General features: G+C 40.5%; 1 protein-coding gene across 7 annotated transcripts in view; it reads right to left on the bottom strand.

The window, feature by feature from the left end:
* STAU2 (staufen double-stranded RNA binding protein 2) overlaps positions 1 to 21,448 on the bottom strand; it is a 202,732-nt gene that overhangs the window by 118,431 nt on the left and 62,853 nt on the right. For all 7 annotated transcript variants that reach the window (XM_016153704.2, XM_036232789.1, XM_036232790.1 and 4 more), the window contains 6 exons: positions 19,807 to 19,966; positions 18,432 to 18,539; positions 16,199 to 16,411; positions 10,452 to 10,589; positions 6,257 to 6,388; positions 857 to 917 (listed from right to left, as the gene is read on the bottom strand). In XM_016153704.2, the coding sequence (XP_016009190.1) occupies positions 857 to 917; positions 6,257 to 6,388; positions 10,452 to 10,589; positions 16,199 to 16,411; positions 18,432 to 18,539; positions 19,807 to 19,966 (812 nt within the window). The remainder of the gene's footprint in view (positions 1 to 856; positions 918 to 6,256; positions 6,389 to 10,451; positions 10,590 to 16,198; positions 16,412 to 18,431; positions 18,540 to 19,806; positions 19,967 to 21,448) is intronic.

Genomic DNA, 21,448 nt, shown 5'->3' with positions numbered 1-21,448 from the left:
ACGGTGACCATGAAGCGAGTGTTTAGAGCGTCATTCTTTGCATTAAGTAAGACAGAGAAATACCTCTGAATTTTAAATAGTTTTCCCAATTACTCCTTAAGGAAAAAAAGCTGACAAATTCATTAAAATCCTGACGTATCTTCATAACGGCAACAAAGAGAAGTCATGAATGTTATTTGATGTGGGTGAAAGAAAGAAGTCTTCATGGGAAACTAAGAAAAGTATCAATAAAAGGGCATTAAATTATTGTACATTCCTGTTCACGAAATAATTAGCCTCAGTCTTGAAAACCATAGAAAACGCGGCTCTCAGATCGTTATACTAGAGGAGCGAGACAGTTCTTGAACACTTATAACCTATATTTTGAACAAGAATCACACAGTGGATTTCACAATGCATTCTTCAGGCTATGTATGAATTAATCTATTTTAATTAATAAAACTGAGTGATTTTTAATGTAAACCAATTATAATTATGCAAACATTTGTGTTTACCTAAACAGAACTAGAACTGTGAAAATGGTTGATTTTCGAGCATAATGAGCTTATAGGGTAATTGCTTTTCTTTTCCGATTCTTTTATACTGTAAAAACGTTGCAATAAAAATAACCACTTAAAAAAAGAAAAAAGAATGCCCTCACTCTGAGTTAAATGGCACTCACTCCACATGCAAGGGCCGAACCCCGCGAAGGATGTGCGTGTCTATCGGTTCCCGGAACGTGAACCCCACAACCTCTGTCCGGGGCCACGTTCAACACGGCGTCTTGAGCCCAGACAGAGCCAACAGCTGCCCAGTGACCCAGACACTGAACTACCGGTGAATACCGCGCACGGTTAACAGGAAAGCGAAAACTTACTGTTATTTGTTGGTTCAGGAAACCCAGCCTTCGGGCCGCTCCATCCTTTGTTTTCCCCTGTCTGAAAGAGTAAAGCAATTGTTTAAATCCAGGGAAGCAGACTTACGCGAAAAGAAAAATGTTCACTAATGGGTTAAGCAAAGGTAAAGGTCTCTCACGTAAATCTCCGCATATTCTCTCCTCCTCTGACCCCAGGACCATGGACACGAGAGTGACTAACTTAAAAAGTATTATCCATCCCTTTTCTACATTCACATCTGTTTGCCTCCTTCTACTTTCATCTGTTCATTTAAATGTACAATTTAAGTCATCGAGGGAGCCCCATATTCGGTATGGGTATGACACACAACATGGGCTCTACCTAGATGGTTAAAAAGTAGATGATTTTTATCCAAATAGTAAACCATAATCATCATCACAAGTGCTAAAGTGACTAAAAGAGCTTTTTTATCACTCCTGAGGTCCAATTAACCAGAAAGATATCACTGTCTGTTCTGGAAAAGTCCTATGATGACAATCACCAAATATTGCTAATGACATAAGCAAAAAATTAAAAACTAAGCCCTACCTTTAAGTAAAACTTGTTAACATACTAACTTTCACCAGATGATCTGATATATGTTTGGTGTGATTCGTTCTGAAACTCAGATATTTTGAAGTAGTATTTAATCACATTAATTAATCAGTGACATTTACTGATTATGTTCTCTTTCTGGGGAGCTGGTATTATTGATGAGAGGTACTCCAGAAAGAAAAGGCATACTTCCTATCATAATCAACCTTTTATATTTGTAATCAGATGTCAAAGATCAAACGGATAAATTAAATCCAGATGTAAACAAAAAGTACAGTCCTAGGAAATAGTGTATCGCCGTAAAGGATGGAGGAGGAGCAAATGTTTGTAAATGTGGATACATGTTGGCGGGAAGGCCAGGGGAGGCTTCCACTTATCCGCCCTCCGTGAAGCACAAGACCAGACCACAGAATGGGAGGAACGTGGACTGTGAGGGGCAGGAAGTCGGAGGAACGTGCACACAGTAAGGAATAAGCCGCCTTCAGGAGGGGGGAAGAACAGGCTGATTAGAAGAATGCAGATTCTCAGGCATTTGAGGGCTCAGCTGAAGTTAGTAATAATAAATTCAGCATTTCATCCAACCACTCTTATTTCCTCTCCTTCTATTGATAACCAAGGTTGGATTATATTCCCTATGCCTAATTTTTCATCCTCAACTGAACCCCAAGCCTACTGCTCTCTCATTCCTACCTCAACGATCTAAGGAAACTGCTTCTGTAAGATTTAGGCTTAAACACAACAGAATGAACACAAAGAGTAATCTCTTCCCTCTCCCGAAACATGTCTAAATTGATACTCCAATGATCCATAAATAATGCAAGAAATTTCCCAGTTTTAAAGCATATGAAGAATTGAAACCCAACCACCCAAAACAATTTATCGAAAATATACACATCGAGTCAATCATCCATGAAATTTCAGAACTCGTGTGGAAAAAAAAAAACTGAGAAAGTATCGAGAGGAAGAAGAAACGTAAAAGTTTCACATTAGGCTATAGACTCAGAAGGCACTGGAGTTTCGACAGTAATACGAGAGTCAGAAAACAGGTGTGACGCCTTCAACACTGAAAAAAGTTACTTCCAAGTTAGAATTATATCTCAGGAAAACTATACGCATGTGGGAAATGGAAAGATATTTCAGACCTGTTACATCGCAAAAAAAAATTTTCCCATGTATCCTCTCTCAGTAAGAAGTATGTGCTCCATCAAAACAAAGACGCCAATTAAGAACGAGGGAAATTGTCCAGAAAACAGGCAACTCCACGAGGGAGAGAGGCGAAAGGAAAATTCCAGGATAATGGTGAAGAGACCAAAGTTTTTCACGGACACTTCAAAGGAGGAGATACGAATGGTAAATAAACACACGATAAGATACTCGACATTATTAGTTGCTGGGAAATGCAAATTAAAATCCAGAGAGATAACATTTATACACCTACTAGTCTGATCGAAGCTATCAGAACCGAGGATACTAAGAACTAGAGAAGGTGGAGGGGGAGGGGGGGTGGACCACTCCGGCACCGCTGGAGGGAATGCGGAATCTGGACAACGTCTTCGGTTTCCTATAAAGTTGCACGTGGATTTATGACACAAATACGTCCGTGTAAAGAGCTACACATGAATGTTTATAACCACTTTATAATAGCCTCAAACTAGAAACAACCAAAAAAGACCAAGAAGAATAAAACAATAAACAAAATAACAATAAATGCAACATCTTGGATAAATATCAGAGGCAAGAACCAGAGACAAAAGACTACGTAATGCGGAATGCAATTTATCTGACCCTCTGGAAAAGACAAAATTATAAGAGGCAGAAATCGGACCAGCGTCTTTCTGGGCCCAAGGATGGGGGGAGGAGATTAACTACAACTGGGCATTAAGGAAATTTTTGGGATAACATTAATGCTGTAAATCTTAACTGCAGCGGTGATTAAAGAGTATACACATACATATTCGTCAGCATTCACTGAACTGCACCTCGATCCATCTCATTTTTTTTTTTTAACTGGGGGGGGGGCATATTAGTGTATACACATAGAATTTCTTTGTGAGGATATTTATTTTTATTTATCAAATCTTCATTTCATATTCAATATTTGCTGTGCTAAGGACACTATTCTACACGCTGTACACACGTTAACGCACAGTGCGAGATGCCTTTAGGCAGAGACTGAGCCTAAGGGACCCAGACTAGCATTTTTTACACCATTTACTCTTTTGTGCTATTTGAATTCTTTTAACCATGTATATATATCTTGCTTACCAAAAACAAACAAACAAACAAACACCGTGCTACATACGGCTTCTGCCAGTCACCAAGGACGGCGTGGACACCGTCCCCCACGTGACCTCTGCAGCGCGAGGCTGCCCCCCGTCTCCTAACGCACCCCCTGCCCGTCCTTCCCGGCAGTGTTCTTCCCCCCAGCTTCTTCCCGCATCCCCCAGGCAACGGTCTGCGGCGGAAATCCCACCAGGTAAGCTTCCGACACACCGCTGGTGCCGCGCACCCCCGGCCCCTCCAGGCCACCGCCTTGGTCCAGACCTCGCATCCTTCCCCGAACAACTCCACCGGCCTCCTCGCCGGCCTCCTCGCCGGCCTCCCTGCCCGTGTCTCACGCCACTCGAACCCACTCACTACGTTACTGACAGGCTCGTCTTTTGAAGACTGCACACCAGGTCCTGTCGCTTTCACGGTCACATCTTAGATTACTAATTCCTCGAGTTCTTTACTTCACATAGAAACAGTGGTCTCAGCTACTCCTGACTTCCAGATCCATCACCACGCTCTCCGAGCTCCAGGACACTGTAACTTCCGTTATGGGATTAAAACGCCCCACCCCTGACACTGACGGTCAGTTCTTTGAGTGCAAGGACCAGATGTCGGTCATCGAGTCACCTTCAGCCGTATTTGGCGTTTAGTCAGTATGATGGCTGATTTATGTGTCTGCTTGCCCAGGCTGCAGTGCAGGGTGTTTTGGAGAGAACTTTACATTTAAATAATCGAACTCTGAGGACAGCAGATTGCTCCCCATAATGCGGGTGGGATCGCCGCTGGAAGGCCGGCTGGGAGGAAAGGCTGACTCCCCGGAACAAGAGGGAGTCTCCGGCAGACTGACTTTGGGCAGCGGCAAAAACTCCATGAGTCTCCAGCCCACCGGCCTCCCCAGTACTAGCCAAGCTTCCACAATCCCGCAGTCTGATTCCTTAAAAGAAGCCTCTGTGTGTGATGTGTGTCTGTGCTCCCCAACCTTTTTGGTACCAGGGACCGGTGCCCCTGGGAGAATCTCATGCTGATGATCTGAGGTGGAGCTGAGGTGGTGATGCTGGTGCTGGGGAGCGGCTGCAAATGCAGACGAGGCTTTGCTCGCTGGCCCGCCACTCACCTCCTGCTGTGTGGCCCGGTTCCTAACAGGCCACTGACCGGTACCGGTCCACGGCCCGGGATTTGGGGACACCTGCTGTACATGCACATATGTCGGTATGTGTGTGTGTAAATCTACATGTATATGAACATACATGTATATCAGACGTACACATATCCTACTGGCTGTCTCTCTGGGGAACCCTAATGATACAGTGGGTTGGCATAAAATGTTTTTAAATTAATGAAATTACTGCTGGTTTTTGGTTCTGTTTTGTTTTCACTTAACTTACAAATAAATGTCCATGAGATTTATTTTGACATATTTTTATAAATCACTCACCAGTTTTAAGTCAATATAAATGTGTTAAGTTAAAACAACATATACACAATACAAGAACTATAGAAACTTGAACACATGTTAGGTTTCATGTTACAAATACTTTTAAAGGAAGAAAAAGCATTGACTACCCAGGTTATAAAAACAGAATTCAAATCTCTAGCGATACCACACAGACAAATAATTTTTAATCACTCAAGATAATTGCCTACATATTCAGAGCTGCCTTAAAAAGAAAAATATATCTAAAATGTTTTTTAATTGATGATCGTGTTTCTACTCTAAACTTCTGAAACGTGTTCCTGTAGAAACTGAAAATATCTCTGTAGCAGATTCCTTTATGAGAAAGTAGCATGGAAAAAAGCATCAGGTCTTTGATAGAAATAATTATTCAGCCCATTTTATAAATTTTCACACAAATAAAATATTTAACAAAAATAATTTCTAAGGATGCATAGATAAAACAGTCATTTCATGCTAAATGCAAGGAAGCCAGTTCTTGCCAAGGCCTGAATTCGGGGTTCCCTGCTCCCCCCGCCGTGGAAGCAGGTGTTAATGATGTCATTAACTGCTGCGGGAGAAACAGAACCGGGAACACAAGTCTTGGCAGAAAATAAACACCCTCTGAGTTTACCTTTAAATTTAAAGTAAATAGAAAAATTATTTTATAGAGTGTCTGTCCAATATAGTTCCTGCCCTAAAGGGATAACTCAGGATCTTTATTTCCAGTGTTTTCAGCTGCATTTCAGAAATAAAAGCTAACCACCCGTTCTTAAAAAGCACAAATTAAAACTGTGTCTACGTGGCAAAACCCACCAGTCAATAAACTAAAAATTACTCAACTGATATTATATGAAATATGTAGAAACTTACAACAAATTTTAGTGTTTGATAATTGTAAGATTATATAATTAATATTTCATCTTGACCCCATAAACAGATGTTGGTCTGTACCTGGAGAATCTATCTTTAAAGACAGAAAGATAGAGTACTGCCTTGGAAAAGTTAAAACGTATGTCTATTTCAACACCAGTTAAGACACCGAGGAACAGCAGAACAGAATTTGTTCATCACTTCGATATTCTCACGGAATAGGACGCATACAGGTAAACTGAACTCTCACCTTGTCGAGTTGATCTTGAAGACTAGTGGATGCTTTATAACCAAGTTGTAAGAGCATTGCTTCTGCGGCATTTTTTTTGGCTATCTTTTTATTAGGTCCTGTTCCAGTTGCAACTTCACTGCCCACCTTGACCTGATAAGATTAAAGTAAGAAATTAATGAGAGCTGCTTTGGGAAACAGGAACTCTTTAATACCGTAAAGCAATGTGTTCTGCTCTGTAGCATTCAGAAATTTAAAGTTCAGTCCATGATAAAAACAGCGATTAGGATCCCATGTGTGTAATATTATATATACAATACATATGTAGAGGAGAAAAACGGAAATATGGTCCTCAAAATGTCAATGGGGGTTAGCTCAGGATGATAAAATCTTAGAAAATTTTAACTTTCTTACATATATCTATATTATTTGATTTTTTAAACAATAAGCTTGTATCATTTACATAAGCGGAAAAAATAATCTTCACATTGTAACAGTTTATGTTGGTTCTGACTACATATAGTATTCTTTATTTAAATTAATAAAACTGAAAGGGCTAAAATTCATGTTTGTCCCATTTAAAATAATGTTCACATTTCATCCCAAGTTTACAACAGTTTGTATTAAATAGTTCCTGAAGAATTAATATACAAGGGTTAGTACAATATTGTGGTTAAGGACACAGACTTCCAGGTCAGATTTGGGTCTGAAATTCAACTCTACTTCTTCTTAGCTATATGAACTTATTCAAATCATTTAACACCTCTAAGCCTCCATTTTTTCATCAGTAGAAGAGAGGTAATACAACTACCTCTCATAGTCCTGCTTTGAAAATTAAATTTTAAAATGTATGCAAACTACAGTATATGGTGTAACCATAGTTGCTCAATAAACAGTAGGTTTTTATCATTAGAACTACTCCACAGTTACCTTTAGTGAATAAGTGATGCATATGTGTATCTATGTGTGTATGTACATATATGCATGTTATTTAGATATACATCAGTCATCTTACACCCACGCATACATTTTCTGAGTTGAGTAACACTCTTTTAGAGATGCATGTGCCAAGAGAAAATACAGACATAAAACGTAAAATGGAAAGCAAAGAAGAATAGAATTACAAGGAGAAATAGGAAATACACAACTTACAGTGGGATTTGTTTTTATGCATTGGTCTCAGTGAGCGACTGAAGAAGCACACAAGAAGATAATCACGACTTTGGAAATTAAACAATGTAATCTAAATAATCTATGGGCAAAAGAAAAAATCCTAGTGGAAATTAAAACACATTTTAAACAAATAATAATGGAAATGTAATATATCAAAACTTCAAGAATGCGACTGAAAAGTGAAAAAGAAAATACGGTCATAAAAGCTTAAAGGACATAAACGTAATGAGCTAAACATCCATTTCATGAAGTTATCAAGAGCAAAATGTATCCAAAGAAAACAAAGACAAAAGCAGAAATTAAGAAAACAGAAAACAAAGTATAATGGAGAAGTTCAAAAACACCAAAGTTCCCTGAAAAGAATATAATGATAAACCAAAGGTAAGACTGATTTAAAATTTTTAAAAGACACAAATAAGAATGAAAATAGGAGATTACAGGGGCTTCTGTAGCATTACAAAATAACAAAGAATACTGAGTATCTTAGCAAAAATTTTTTGAAGATTTAGATAAAATGGAAAAATTCCTGAAGAATTACCAAAACTGGCACAGAACAAACCAATAACTGTACAGGCCTATTCCTACTAAAGAGATTAAAACAATCATTTAAAACAATTTTTCCACAAAGAAAACTCTTGAGAGCTTCTTCAGCAAGTCCTACCCAATATTTAAGGAAAAATAATGCTAATCTTACAAAAATTCACCCAAGTTTGGAAAAAGAGGGATCAGTCCTCAATTATTCAGTAAGGAATCACTGTGATTACAAAATCTAATCACTTCTCGGCTTTTTGGCTAAGATCAAGTGTGATTACAAATTCCAATAAAAACAGTATAAAGAAATTTACAGACCAGTTTCACTCATGAACATAAATGCTAAAGTTTAAACCATATAACAGTAAATTGAACAAAGCAATATAAAAAAAAGTAGAATCATGCTGAAGTTAGATTTACTCCAGAAATGCAAGATTGATCTAACATTCAAAACTCAAAACAAAATCAATCAATGGAATCTGCTATAATGAGGGTGAAGGAGATGAACCATATCATATGGTCATCTTAATAAATGTAGCAAAAGCATTTGGTTAAACTCAACATCCATTCATAATAAAACCTTTTAACAAAAGAAAAACTGTTAGAGAAAGAAGGGAACTTCCTTAATATGACAAAGGACATTTTACAAAAACCTACAGGAAACCTCAGCAAACATTATACTTAATATTGAAATTTAGAAATTAGAAACAAGAAAAGGATGCTCTCTATTTTTACTAGTATTTTACATTTTACTACAAATCTTAGAGCAATAAGGCAAGAAAAATATAATTAGAAGTGTAAAACAACCTCATTATCTGCTGATATGGTAATCACATAAGAAATTCAAGAAAATCTTACAAATAAGAACTTATGAGAATATATTAAGTTCTCTATGAAAGGTCATACACAAAAGCCAACTGCATTTGTACATTCCATTGGTGATCATGTAGAAAACGAAAACTGTTAAAAGATATCATTCACATTAAATAAAACTCGAACATCTGTGATGTTTAAGACCCTTACGCAGAAAACTAAGCATTATTGAGAAAAATTAAGATAAACTTAATAGAGATATGCCATGTTTCAGGTATTGAAGACTCAAGATTATAATGATATCGATTCTCTTCAAATTGATCTATAAATCCAATGAATTCCCATCAAAATCTCACACTTATTTTTACAATACTTCACGAGCTGATTCCAAATTCTACATGGAAATGCAAAGTGCTGAGAGCGGCTAAGATCCTTTTGCGGAAGAACAAGGCGGGTACACTTACTCTTCTGGATGTCTATATTTATTATACAGTGAACTTAAGGGAAAAGACAGATAAATTCAACTATACTAAAATAACTTTTGTTCCTCAAAAAGCATCATTAAAAAAAAAAAGGAAAGTCACAACACAAGAGAATTTGAAATGCCAATGTAACAGCAAAAGGCTCCCAACTCTAGAATATACAGTAAATTCCATGGGTTAGACTGGAAAAAAAGTCTCTTTTTTTATGCCATTTTTAACAAAAACAGTTTGGGGACAATAATTTAAAATATAGACTGGGTATTAGATGATCCTAATGAATTATGCCTAATGTAAGAAAAACTTAATTTTTTTTTAGAGATACACACTAAGCACGTAGGCTGAAGTGACTTAGAAATTAGCTTTGAAATTCTTCAGGGAAAAAAAGGCAAGGGGGTACGGGAGAAAAAAAAAATTTATGGCTGAAGCAAGTGAGGTAAAAACCTTAACTGTTGTGTCTAGACGATGGGCATATTTCCCAACATGTCAGTATCCTATTCTTTATAGTAAACTATTAAATTTATCCACCTTCTATATGTTTGAAATTGTCATAATAACAATTAAAGCTGTTTTCAACTCTGGAACTTGAGCTGGCAGATGAAGGTGGACAGGCAGGACCTGAAAGTAGGGTGTTTTGGGCAAAGTACCCCATTCCTGGTCCCCACCCACCTGCCAACACATTAGCAAACACTCTTCAATTTACTTGGCTACACGACAGAGCACTTAACCCTCTCAGCGGTTCTGAGTGCCCCAGTCTCTTAGGCAGACAGTAGCTCCCTTTTCCTAATTCTCCTGAGAACCCAAAAGTTCATGCTCTTGGCCCTGTTCCATCCACTACATCTATCCTCAATTTTGTTTCTGATTCCATCTGCCTCCTGGTCTCACTAGTTAACAGACTCTGGCTGCAAACTGTAACACAGTAAATTAGAGACAAGCATTCTAAATGATAAACTCTGTGGTAAATAACCCGTGTGAACTCACAGGGCCTTCAAAACCCTTCTATCTGTTCTAACATGTCCTTGACACCTGAATGTTTCAGCCAAGTTGGTAGATGGGCCTGGAAGGAACGAATGATTTTAGTGCAAAGAGTGTTACTTTCTGCTATTAATTTCTAGTCTGCCTTTTCCCCATATCTCTATGTCAAGCTGGGGATTCGTAAATTTTTTCAACAGCTAAAAACAAAAACAAAAAAATTCTTCTAATATAAAAACTAGAAATACCTGCATCACAAATTCGCGACGTCGGGGCATTCCTCTTTCTGAAAGCAAAACATAATCGGGCTCCTTGTCCTTTTTGGCCTGCTGAATTTGAGCCAGGCGGCTGATCGGGTTCATTCCTTGACCGTATTCTGGTCCGGCCTAAAAAATGATTAAAGAACAACTTTTAAAACATGCTTGTAAAACTCGTTACTCAATCTTTCAAGTGGTTCTTCCTTTCTCCCCTGCACCCCGAAACTGCCTGGAGAAGATAAATGAGCGTCATTTATAAAGATTTATAAAGGAAAATCACAAAATGGATCTGAAACTAAAGCTTGTATGGGATTTAGGGCTCAGCGGTATTACTGATAAGCTGGGTCAACTCTAACGTTTCTAAAGTCCTCAGTATAGGCTGCTTTGTAGCTTCTATGCACCGAAAAACACAAAAAAGAACATGAGAAGACAAGCCAAGATCTGGGGGTAGATATTTGCAACACATACAATTAAAAAGGATATATCCAGTCTCTAATATATTTGTTAAAACTCCTAAAAAGTATTAGCAAAAACACAATCTAAAACAAAAATGGGCAGAGGACTTGACTAGATAGTTAACAGATGAAGAAACATGAAAAGGTGAATGAATTTCAGAAACAAAAATGTTACGTAAGAAAAGCAAGCACAGAAGGATGTATATAAGTATAATTTATGCAAAGCCCACTAAAACTATAAAACACTGCTGCAATTAAGTAAGATCTCAATAAATGGAGAGACATACTCATGGGTCAGAGGATTCAATATTGCTAAAATGTCCATTTTCCTCAAACTGATCATTCAATTCATTTCATTCCCAATCAAAATCCCAGCAGGCTTTCTTCAGTAATAACTAATAAGCCAATGCTAAGATTCATATGAAAATGAAAAGGCCAAATAACCAAAACGGCTCCGAAAAAAAGAATAAAGTCCCGGGAGTCAGACCATCTAACTTCAAGTTCATTACGAAGCTAAGGTAGTCAGGACAGTATGTGTAGTACTGGCATACAGATGAAGAGGTCAATGCAACAGAACAGCATCCAGAAACGGACCCACACATCCACGGTCAACCGATTTTTGACCAAGGTGCAAAAGCAGTTCAGTGGAGAAAGGAGAGTCTTTTCAACAAAAAGTACGAGAACAATTGGACATCTTCATATGCAAAACAAAAACAAACACAAAAACCACCAAAACTTTAATCCGTACTTCATACTATTTACAAAAATTAACTCAAAATGACTCATGGACTTAAATGCAGTATCTAAAACTATAAAACTTCCAGAAAAAAACATAGGAGAAGTATTTGTGACTTAGCTGAGTGACAATTTCTGAGATACAGCACTAAAACCACATTCTATAAAATAACAATAATAATAAATTGGATGTCTTTAAAATTAATAACTTCTGTTCTTTGAAAAGGGCAAAGTCACGGGCTTAGACAACATATTTGCAAACCGTCTCTCTAATAAAAACTTGTACCCAAATGTATAAAGACCACTCAAAATTCAATAATAAAATTGTCATTATTTAAAATGGGCAACCAAAATTTTTTAGGTGGGGAAAAGGCCTAAACATCTATCTCATCAAGCTTCATGTACTACCAAACACGTTAAAAAATGCTCAATATCATTCATCACTGGAGAATTGTGAATTAAAACCGCAATGAGATATCAAAACATGCATATCTGGACGACTGAAATTTAAGACTATGCTACACATTAGAAAAGATATGCAGCAACTAACTGTAATGCTCACACATGACTGATGAGAATGTGAAACAGTATACTCCCTTAGAAAAACAACTGGAAGTCTCTTAAAATGTTGCGTACCTACTAAATGACCAAGCCACCCCACTCCTTTACCCCAGAGGAATGAAACATGCGCCAAAAGACTTATTACACATAAATGTTCACGGTAGATTTATCTGTAATAGCTTCAGCCTAGAAACATCCCAAACACCCACCAAAGGGTAACTGGATAAACAATGGTGGGATAGACTTACAACCGAATACTACATAGCAACAAAACAGAAACAACAGTTGATACGTGCAACGAGAATGTATCTCAGAATGACTGTACTAAGTGAAAGAAGCCAGCCAGAAAGAGAGTGGTTACTTGGCAACTGATGGGGTTACCAAGAGGCACAAGGAAACTTTTGGAAGCAGTGAGTGGATAGGCTCATTATCTTGACGATGGTCACGGTTTCACAGTGTGTGTGTGTACATAAATATATGTATTAAAACCTATAAAAGTATGCTTTAAATATGAACAGTTCACTAGATGTCAAAAGTTGTTTGAAAAATCTAACCAAATACCACTTTTTGGAAAAATAAACATAGTAGAAGTGTAAAGTAAGGAAACGTTAAACACAAAACTAACAGCGGTGGTTACCTGTGCGAGGTGGATCCGGAGGGGCATGTAGAAAGCTTCGGCCTCTCTGAGAAATGGTCTACATTCAGATTAAGGCGTTTGTCTTACTTTTACCCAACATGCTTTCTAACTTGCATACAAGTCGTACATAAACCTAATATACTATTCCTAGAAACGAAGGTGTGCGTGTATCACGTAGTCAGAACTTAACTTCATCTTGCAAATGTTTTCTAAAGCAGATTATCAGGGACAAGGTCAACTCTGCAAGTCAGGCGGAGGAGGAGAAGAGAGACGAGGAAAACGCTAGCTTTTGATAAAATACTGTTTCCGCTTCTACCTACGTATCAAAAAATAAAAATTAAGTAAATTCTAAAGGAAGTAAAGAAGAACTGCTAAGAAAAGACAAACACAGACGGTAATTCATAAGTCTAAGATTGAGATACCAATGAAAAGGTAAAGGGGAGTTTCTGAGTCTGGCACTAGACGTATGCCTAGCTCATGGAGATGTTCAAATAAACGCACTCCCGATGGCATGTTGTCTCTATGCCTGTTTAATTTGACTCTTTCATAAAAAATGTCTTAAGTGGCAAAGGTGTCATCGATGATGTGGATCCCAAGGACGAAGGACCAGATGCATGAATCTGACAAGAGAGCGATGAAGCTCTGGGAACAGCGAGAAGGGCTGCCCTTCTCCCCCGGCTGAAACCGACTGCCAGCACCCTCGACAATCAAGTGATTCCCTGGGTACCGGCCCTCAAATTGCCATCCTACAAATCAGTGAAGGCAGTCTTGTGACAGCTGTGTCTGGAAAACTTTATCGGAAAGCCTTCTTTGCAGTCTCACCTTACAGAAAAAAAACATTAAAAAAAAAAAAAAAAAACAGGATGTAAATCCAAAGACAGCATCAGCGACTCTTACATTTTAACTTTATAGAGTAAATCTTAAAATCCAAAAACAGCTCACAAGTGACCAGTTCCAAATGGGTACTAGGGTCAGAGATGACTGAACTTGAGCCCTGACTCCACTGTATGATCTTGGGCAAGTTTCTTAAACGCCAAGGACATCAGCTACAAAATGAGGACAATGGCTACATCGCAGAGTGATGCTGAGGACCAAAGGAGACAACGTGGCTGTCTTACTACTATAAATAACCTAGGAGTATAAGACATTAAGGAGGTGACAAACATACTGAAAACCAAGATACTAATCTAAGCTGATCCACTATAAGGTATGAGCACATTAAAATTACTGAAATTCCAACTTGTTGTATGCACACTTTCTCAAAATAGCCTTACATTTCAGAGGACATCTACAGACTTTAACATAAATTAACATAAATTATGTTAACGCAATTACAGACAAGTAATTCCAAGCATGATGTATGTGAGGAAAAATGTGGGGGGCTAACCTGATCTCGGAGTACGAGATGGTCTGAGAAGGCCCCCCTGAAAAAGGCAAGTCTAAGCACAGCTCTGAACAGTGGACAGAAAGAATTCTGGAATGATATGCCTATATACTAAAAGTAATAGCAAATAATTTTGAGAATTCAAAATGTTTTTCCCCTCTCCAGAGAAAAATATTTAAACAATAATTTTGCTTTTAGTGGCTAAAGTTAAAAGTAACAAGAGTTATAGTTATATCCTACTATAAAATTGTATAGATCTTTTCTAGCCTAATGGCTTATTATCCTTATTTATTAAGATTAGATTTAGTTTAATAAATTGGATGGGAGTTACTGTGACCAGTTTGAGTCTGCCATTGTGGATAAGCTACAGATTTAATATGTAAAAAGATTTAAGGAAACAAACCATGGGTATATTCACATACATATAAAATGTAAACAGATAGAATTAGACATAACAAATTAATATTTATTAGATACTTACTTGTATTAATTAATAATAATTATTAATGCATTCTGTGTATTATTTCAGTTAACATTTACAACAATACTATCAAGCAAGTTCAATTAGATTCCTGCTTTGTAAAGAGGACATGTAAGATTTGAAAAGTTAGGTAACTTGAGCAAGTTACACACTCAAAAGTGACTCCAAAGGTCATGTCCTTACCAGCCACAGCCCACTCCCTGACCGTGTGATTAGAGTGTATGAATGAAAGCTAGCCCCCCTCTGAACCTCCGTGATGACGATGAGTGGATCTGTTTGGCATTTATTGCTAGCCTACCCTACAAGAATGTAGAAGGCTACTTTAGGGAATGCAAAACCTCATCTTCTCAGTAAAGAAATGACAAAATTCATTTAAAACAAAACACAAGTATTTATGCAGTTATTTATGTAGTAATTATTAATTCAGGTAAATACATACTTCTAAACAAAGCAAAGGTACAAAGGTATAAAACTCACAGAAATGCCTGAACAGTGCTACTGCGCAATCTGAACAAAAGAAATCCATCAAAGATAAATGTATTTCACTTCTGCAGTCACTGATCTGTAGAGCCTGACCGGGAGGGGAGTCTACTAAGTAAGAGAGGCTGAGCTGGCTACTGACCGGCAAGAAATTTCAGGCTGTCTCCAGAGACAGAAGTCCAGCTCCGTCCGTGTCATACATGTCCAACACTCATGGGCACTGTCCTGCACTAAGTGCCGATTCACCTCATTCCTCCAACGTTTACCATTTTTATTTTACTAATACACATAAAACTTAATCCGATAAAAGAAAGAGTCACAACGTCTTGAAAAGCTGTCTGTTCCATATTCTTCTTCGGCAAGGTCTATACAGGCTTGAAAGAATGGAAGCAAAACAATACCCTTTGCCTCCCGAGACCGCCAGGAGGATCGGCGACCATAAGTCACGCCAAGCCTGGCACACAGGGAGCTTCCCGTCTACTAGCTGCGGCCGCCGTCATCAGCGTCACTGCCATACATGCGACCCCTACGCTGCCTCCTAGGACCATTGCGCGCATCCCGTGAAGTTACTACATGGCAGCGTGGCGTGCAGGAAGAACGCTGGATCGGAGATCGGAGCAGTTCAGGCTGCCCCGCGCGACGGGCGAATGAAAGTGAGCAAACGCTTTGAAGGCGTTTCATAAAACCCTATCTGCAAAACGGAGACGACATCATCTACCTTGCACAGCCCTGATGAGGATTACACATGAAGGCGATCATGAACAGAAAAAGTACCTTTGAAGCCATAACTATGTAAGGTATTATTATCTGATGAACGAACACAGGTGTACAAGTGTCTGAAGGCAAAACAGAGTTGTTACCAATCTATAGTCATCCATCCACCCTGGTTCTGGGGCTGTGCGCAATGCACCGGTTTAGACGCCTGCCCTCTGGGAAAACTTTCGTCCGCGGTTACCACGATATTTACACAGTAAGATGGACTGGTGTTCGCAAGCACGTACTCACTTTGACTATTGTTTTAGGGCGTTTTTTAAAAAACAGCTTAGGCTTCTCGACCACGGGAAGAGGCGGCAGCTTCCGGAGCTCCTGCAGCACGGTGGTGGCGGCTCGCTTCTTCGAGAGCTTTTTGCTGTTTCCCTCCCCTTCCGCTGAGAACTCGCCCACCGACACGCGGGTGACAAAGCTTTTCATGTGCGGGGGCCCGCTCTCCTTAATGACCTGCGGAAACACGCAGAAAACGCTAAAGCACGGCCGGGCGCTTGACGCGTTCTTACGGCGCGGGTCTTCCTTAACGTCCGCCTCCTAATCAAAATTAAGATGATGAAGAATGACGCCCGAAGTATGATCTTTGATTAAGACGACTATGAAGGTATCACGGAGGGACTATTCATTTACTATACTTACGATGCTTAATGCACTGGAGTTGGAAGAACAGAAATACAAATAAACACATGCAATTCATACCCAAAATTGTTTTCACTCGTTTAAAATAGGCAATTCTAACTACGGTGAACAGAAAATTAAGAATATAAAACACACCGCATTAGATGAGGTACCCACTTATTGGAATGATAATTTGTATGTAGCTATGAACATATCTGATTTTCCTCTTTAGAAGAGCAAGTTAGTGGAGGAAGAGGCCTACATCTTATGAGCCATAAAAGCATCCTGCACACGGAAGCCTGCAGGGTTTGATGGGTGAAAAATAAACTGTTTTTGACAGAGACCACAAAGGCTGTTTTATAGAAAGGAATGTTTACTCTCTGTGACATGATCTTAAAAAGGTAAGTGGATATACCATAAAAATACCTAGCCTTCTAGGGTAATGGATTATGAATCTGTCAACTATGACTATTCCCAAACCTTGTATTAATGAGCTCTTTAAACTATAACAACCCTTCAAGGAAAGAGGCTGTCCAAAACTTGAGTGCTCAGAACTTTAGTCTCCATCAAAATTCTGACCTATGAAAAAGACACCCTTTTTAGTTTACTATTTAACAACATGTTCTAAGTCTATCTTTTACTATCAGATCTCAAGTAGGAAAAGAAAATTTAAAAACACAATAGCTCAATATTCCAACAATCCTGGGGATAAGGAATTTATGATAAGCATATTTTCCAAGTAATTTAAGTTTACTAGCTGAAACACTAAAACTGTTTGTTAACCACTTTGATGGACAGACGGCCTCTTCGAAGTCTGACGTGTTAGAGAATACCAAACCCTTAACCTTTGATTGCTAGCATTAGGTTACCATTATGAACATCAAACATTCTATAATACATGTGGACGTCTAAGGCTGATAAAACTACTCCTGCTCACTGTGACCCCTGAGAGGCCCCACAGCTTTGGACGCATTTACTTGCGATGGGTTTCCCACAGCTGTCGTTTCTTGCTGGGCCCTACCGGCCGGCCCTCAGGTGTATTCTCTCCCTACCTTCCCCATTTTGCTGCTTCTAATCTGCGACACACGGAGACCTCAGGTAACCCACTTGCTGAAACTGCGTCTAAAAAAAACCACACAGGCTCTTAGCTGAGGTGCGTTGATGCCGCCAGCGAGCTAAACGTGGGAGCTTTCCAGAAGTCAACGTCACACGATTTGAACGAGGACATGCCACAACTGCTTCAGCCTATTTCCTGGGGTTTGCCCGTTTGTTAGATATTTGAGTTGCGAAATTAGTAACCTCTTAATATAGGAGGTATGATAATAATTAAAAATTCTGTTCTCTTTTAAATTTCACACAATTTCATAAATATTTTGTGACATTCACCAAGTTGCAAAGTAGAGAGCGGCTCAATTCTCAGTGGCTTATTAGTAAAATTTAAACTTATCTTGGCAACAAATTTAGAAGAAATTAGATATTGATATACGTGTGTCACTATATTAACTGGTGTATTTTTTATTTGATTCTATTAAAAACACCAAATCCTAAGGAGAACTAGAAAGTATCTTATATTCAGAAAATAAATTTTATAGTGAAAACTGAAATATCATATGTATAAATGGCTTAATACAGAAAAGCCAAAGAGATTAGCAGGATCCATGACATTATAAGTTCTATCTTCCCCAGGGCCTATTTCATTTCATAATAGAGTGTGAGCATAAGGAAGCGTGTTAACTCTTTCAGGATACTAGCATGCCAGTTAGTTAGTTAGTTAGTTAGTTAGTTAGTTTTTTAGTTAGTTTAATGAGGAGGGTGGGCGGGGTAAGGGCCTGGAAGATCTCTGCACAGCACATACCTCGAAACTGACCGGCATATTCCGCTTCAGAGCAATTTCGAACACTAAGCTGATCTCGGATTTATTTGCATCTTTGTCGTCATCCATATCTTTTCCTGATTCGCCATTCTGAATCACAAAAAAAAAAAAAAAAAACAGGATGAGATTGAATCTTTGCTTTGTATCAAACTTTGCACACCCTTTACAACCAAGAGGGCCTACCTAAAATAAAGTACAACAAAAAACAGAAAAATCGTAGCCCGGATCTTGTGAATTCCTATGAACCACAGCAGTCGAGGACTTTGCTATGAGGCCCTTTGTGATTCAGTTTTTAGTTCTTCCCCTCAAAGTAGAAGGATAAATGGTGAGCGCGAAAATCATGCACTAAGTTGAGTTTATCCCACAGCCCCAGACAGATCCAGCTCTCTTTAGAAATCTCTGTCCCCCTCCCCGACACACACACACACACACACACACACACACACACACACACACACACACGCACGCACACCTCCCTCCACCTGGCCCTCCGGCCACCACTGTTGCTGCGGCGTATCTAATCTTCCATGAAAACTGAGCTGCGGGGAGAGCGCAGGGTGCACACCGGCTCCGGAGCTGTGTCTGGCACCGGCACCGATTCACCTGCTCACTCATCTGACGCACGCTGCTGCAGGGGGGCCGCACCTACACTGGACATTCCCTGCAAATACCAGAGGTAAACGGCCAGTTCACCCGCCGTCAAGGGGCTCATGAGGCCGTGGGAAAGCAGACAAACGTCCTAATGAAAGCGCGCAAGGCGAACAAATGCCTATGTCTGCCATTACACCCGGATAAACCTCAGAGCGGGAGGAACGGCGTGGGGAAAGGGAGCCGCAGAGGTGAAAACTGCTCAGCCCGAGTACAGAACTCGGAGAGAAGACGCATAAGACACGGCCGTGCTGCACAGGCTACTCGAGCAGAGAAAGTAGCTGAGACCAGAAGGATGGGTGACACTGCTCATGATCTGCCGCGACATCCTCGCTCGTCAACACTGAGTAGCACTGGAAGATCCAGGCGGACACGACACCATCCATGCCCGATAACCGCGGCGGTCCGCGCGAGGAGAATGAACGCCATTCCTCATCCTCATGCACATTCCCAAACCCTGCGCTGCCCGAGAACTGAACTGTACAGGTGAACCAAGATCTCAAAGGCAAGGTCACCCTAGAGGGACACACGCGTCCAGCACAGTGGACAGGTGATCTGAGAAGTGAATTGCAGGAGATGGCCACTCTCGTCTTCTTTCCTGTATGAAGCGATTCTTTCTTTTATGTTTAAAAATGCATTTATTTGTCTTTTCATCAGCCTGACTGGGGATGTGTGACACAGGGGCTGCCAGGTGTGCAGGGCTCTGTACCTGCGATGATTTTTCTGGAAGAGGTTCATTCTGCAATGCTTGAAGGGCTTTCATCGCAGCGTTGTGTCTAGCAGCTTGTCGAGTCTTCCCTTCCCCAAAGAATTCATTATTCCCTACGGTCAGCTGAACATAAAAGATCTTGGGCATTGGGCAATGATACCTAAGAGGAGAAAATAAATGTTACTGTTAGTTCGATAAAAACACTCCATGATTAATAAGATTTGTTTTGTTTAAAATGATACCAATGATACAAGTTGCTATACCCTTTTATTAACCCTCGCAAAGTTTCAACCTCCTTAAAGTATAAGAAGATAAAATGAGTCAAAATGTCTATTGATGATAGAGGTTACATTGGTCTTTGATCTCCATAAAAAAACGTATTACAGGAAACAATATCAAAACGTAATATAGTAAAACTTATTTAACTATATCACAAAAACTGCCTGGAGAGAAGGTTTCAGGCGAATTTTGACAGAAGTGAACCGAGGGACCTGGTGCTGCAGGACGGAGGGGCCGCCACAGAGGCCGGCGGCGAGCGAGCCGGGTCAGGCGGTGACACGCGGATTCCCGCGGCTGCCGCAGCAGACAGCGGTGGCAGGTCACGGGAGCGACGGCAAGACGGGGCTACAGTCCAAGCAACGGGCCCTCTGCCAGGCCACGGGCAGAGCGGGTTCAGCGTAAGGTGGAAAGTATGATACAATGCGCATCCAAGGACCCGAAGCGCCACGGGCCTGAGCGCGCGGCCACCGAGGAAGGACCCGAAGCGCCACGGGCCTGAGCGCGCGGCCACCGAGGAAGGACCCGAAGCGCCACGGGCCTGAGCGCCCCACGAGGAAGGATCCGCGAGCGCCACGGGAGCGAAGGACCAGGGAAGCGACAGGAGCCATGACGGGCGGCCACCGAGGGAAGGACCCGAAGCGCCACGGGCCTGAGCGCGCGGCCCCGGGGAAGGACCCGAAGCGCCACGGGCCTGAGCGCGCGCAGCCACCGAGGAAGGACCCGAAGCGCCACGGGCCTGAGCGCGCGGCCACCGAGGGAGGACCCGCCGAGAAGACGGCGACCGTGCGAGACCCGAAGCAGGTGAGGCGGGCAGCCACGCGGGGCCCCGGGCCGCTGCGGCCGAGGCGGCGAAACACCCAGGGCCTCGACGTCTATTTTAAACCGGTTCCACTATTAAACCTTAAAACAGACAACCTGAAATCAGAAATCGCCTCCCGCGATCTCATATGGCAAGTGTGCACCACAGAGCAAATGTTTACAATTAATTACACACTTCTGAAAATCGAGGTCCGCCAGTGGAATGCTCACAGACCTTTAACCGCAGGACAGGGGGTGGGCGCCAGTGTAATCACTAAGGCCTGCTGACAATTACAAAACTCATTCTGGTTTGCCACAGAGACAAACAAAATTTCTGTTCATTATAACTTTACTGGAATATGATGTCATCACACATAACCATACTGAAACAATCTGCTGATTTTCTAACCAAAATATTAATTGTACGCTAAAGCGCGCCCTTGGGGCCTCTTCCTCTTCGGCCATCAAACATGGCTCTGTTTTTGCGTATGTGCGTGCATGGGGATACACACGTGTACATAAATCATACCACAGAAATATCAGAGGGAAACTCAGGTACGCGGTG

The sequence above is a fragment of the Rousettus aegyptiacus genome, unplaced genomic scaffold (assembly GCF_014176215.1).
Source record: "Rousettus aegyptiacus isolate mRouAeg1 unplaced genomic scaffold, mRouAeg1.p scaffold_m13_p_15, whole genome shotgun sequence".
In the NCBI taxonomy this organism is placed as follows: domain Eukaryota; kingdom Metazoa; phylum Chordata; class Mammalia; order Chiroptera; family Pteropodidae; genus Rousettus; species Rousettus aegyptiacus.
The sequence above is the reverse complement of the archived record's forward strand: the minus strand, read 5'-3'. Positions and strand labels throughout refer to the sequence as shown.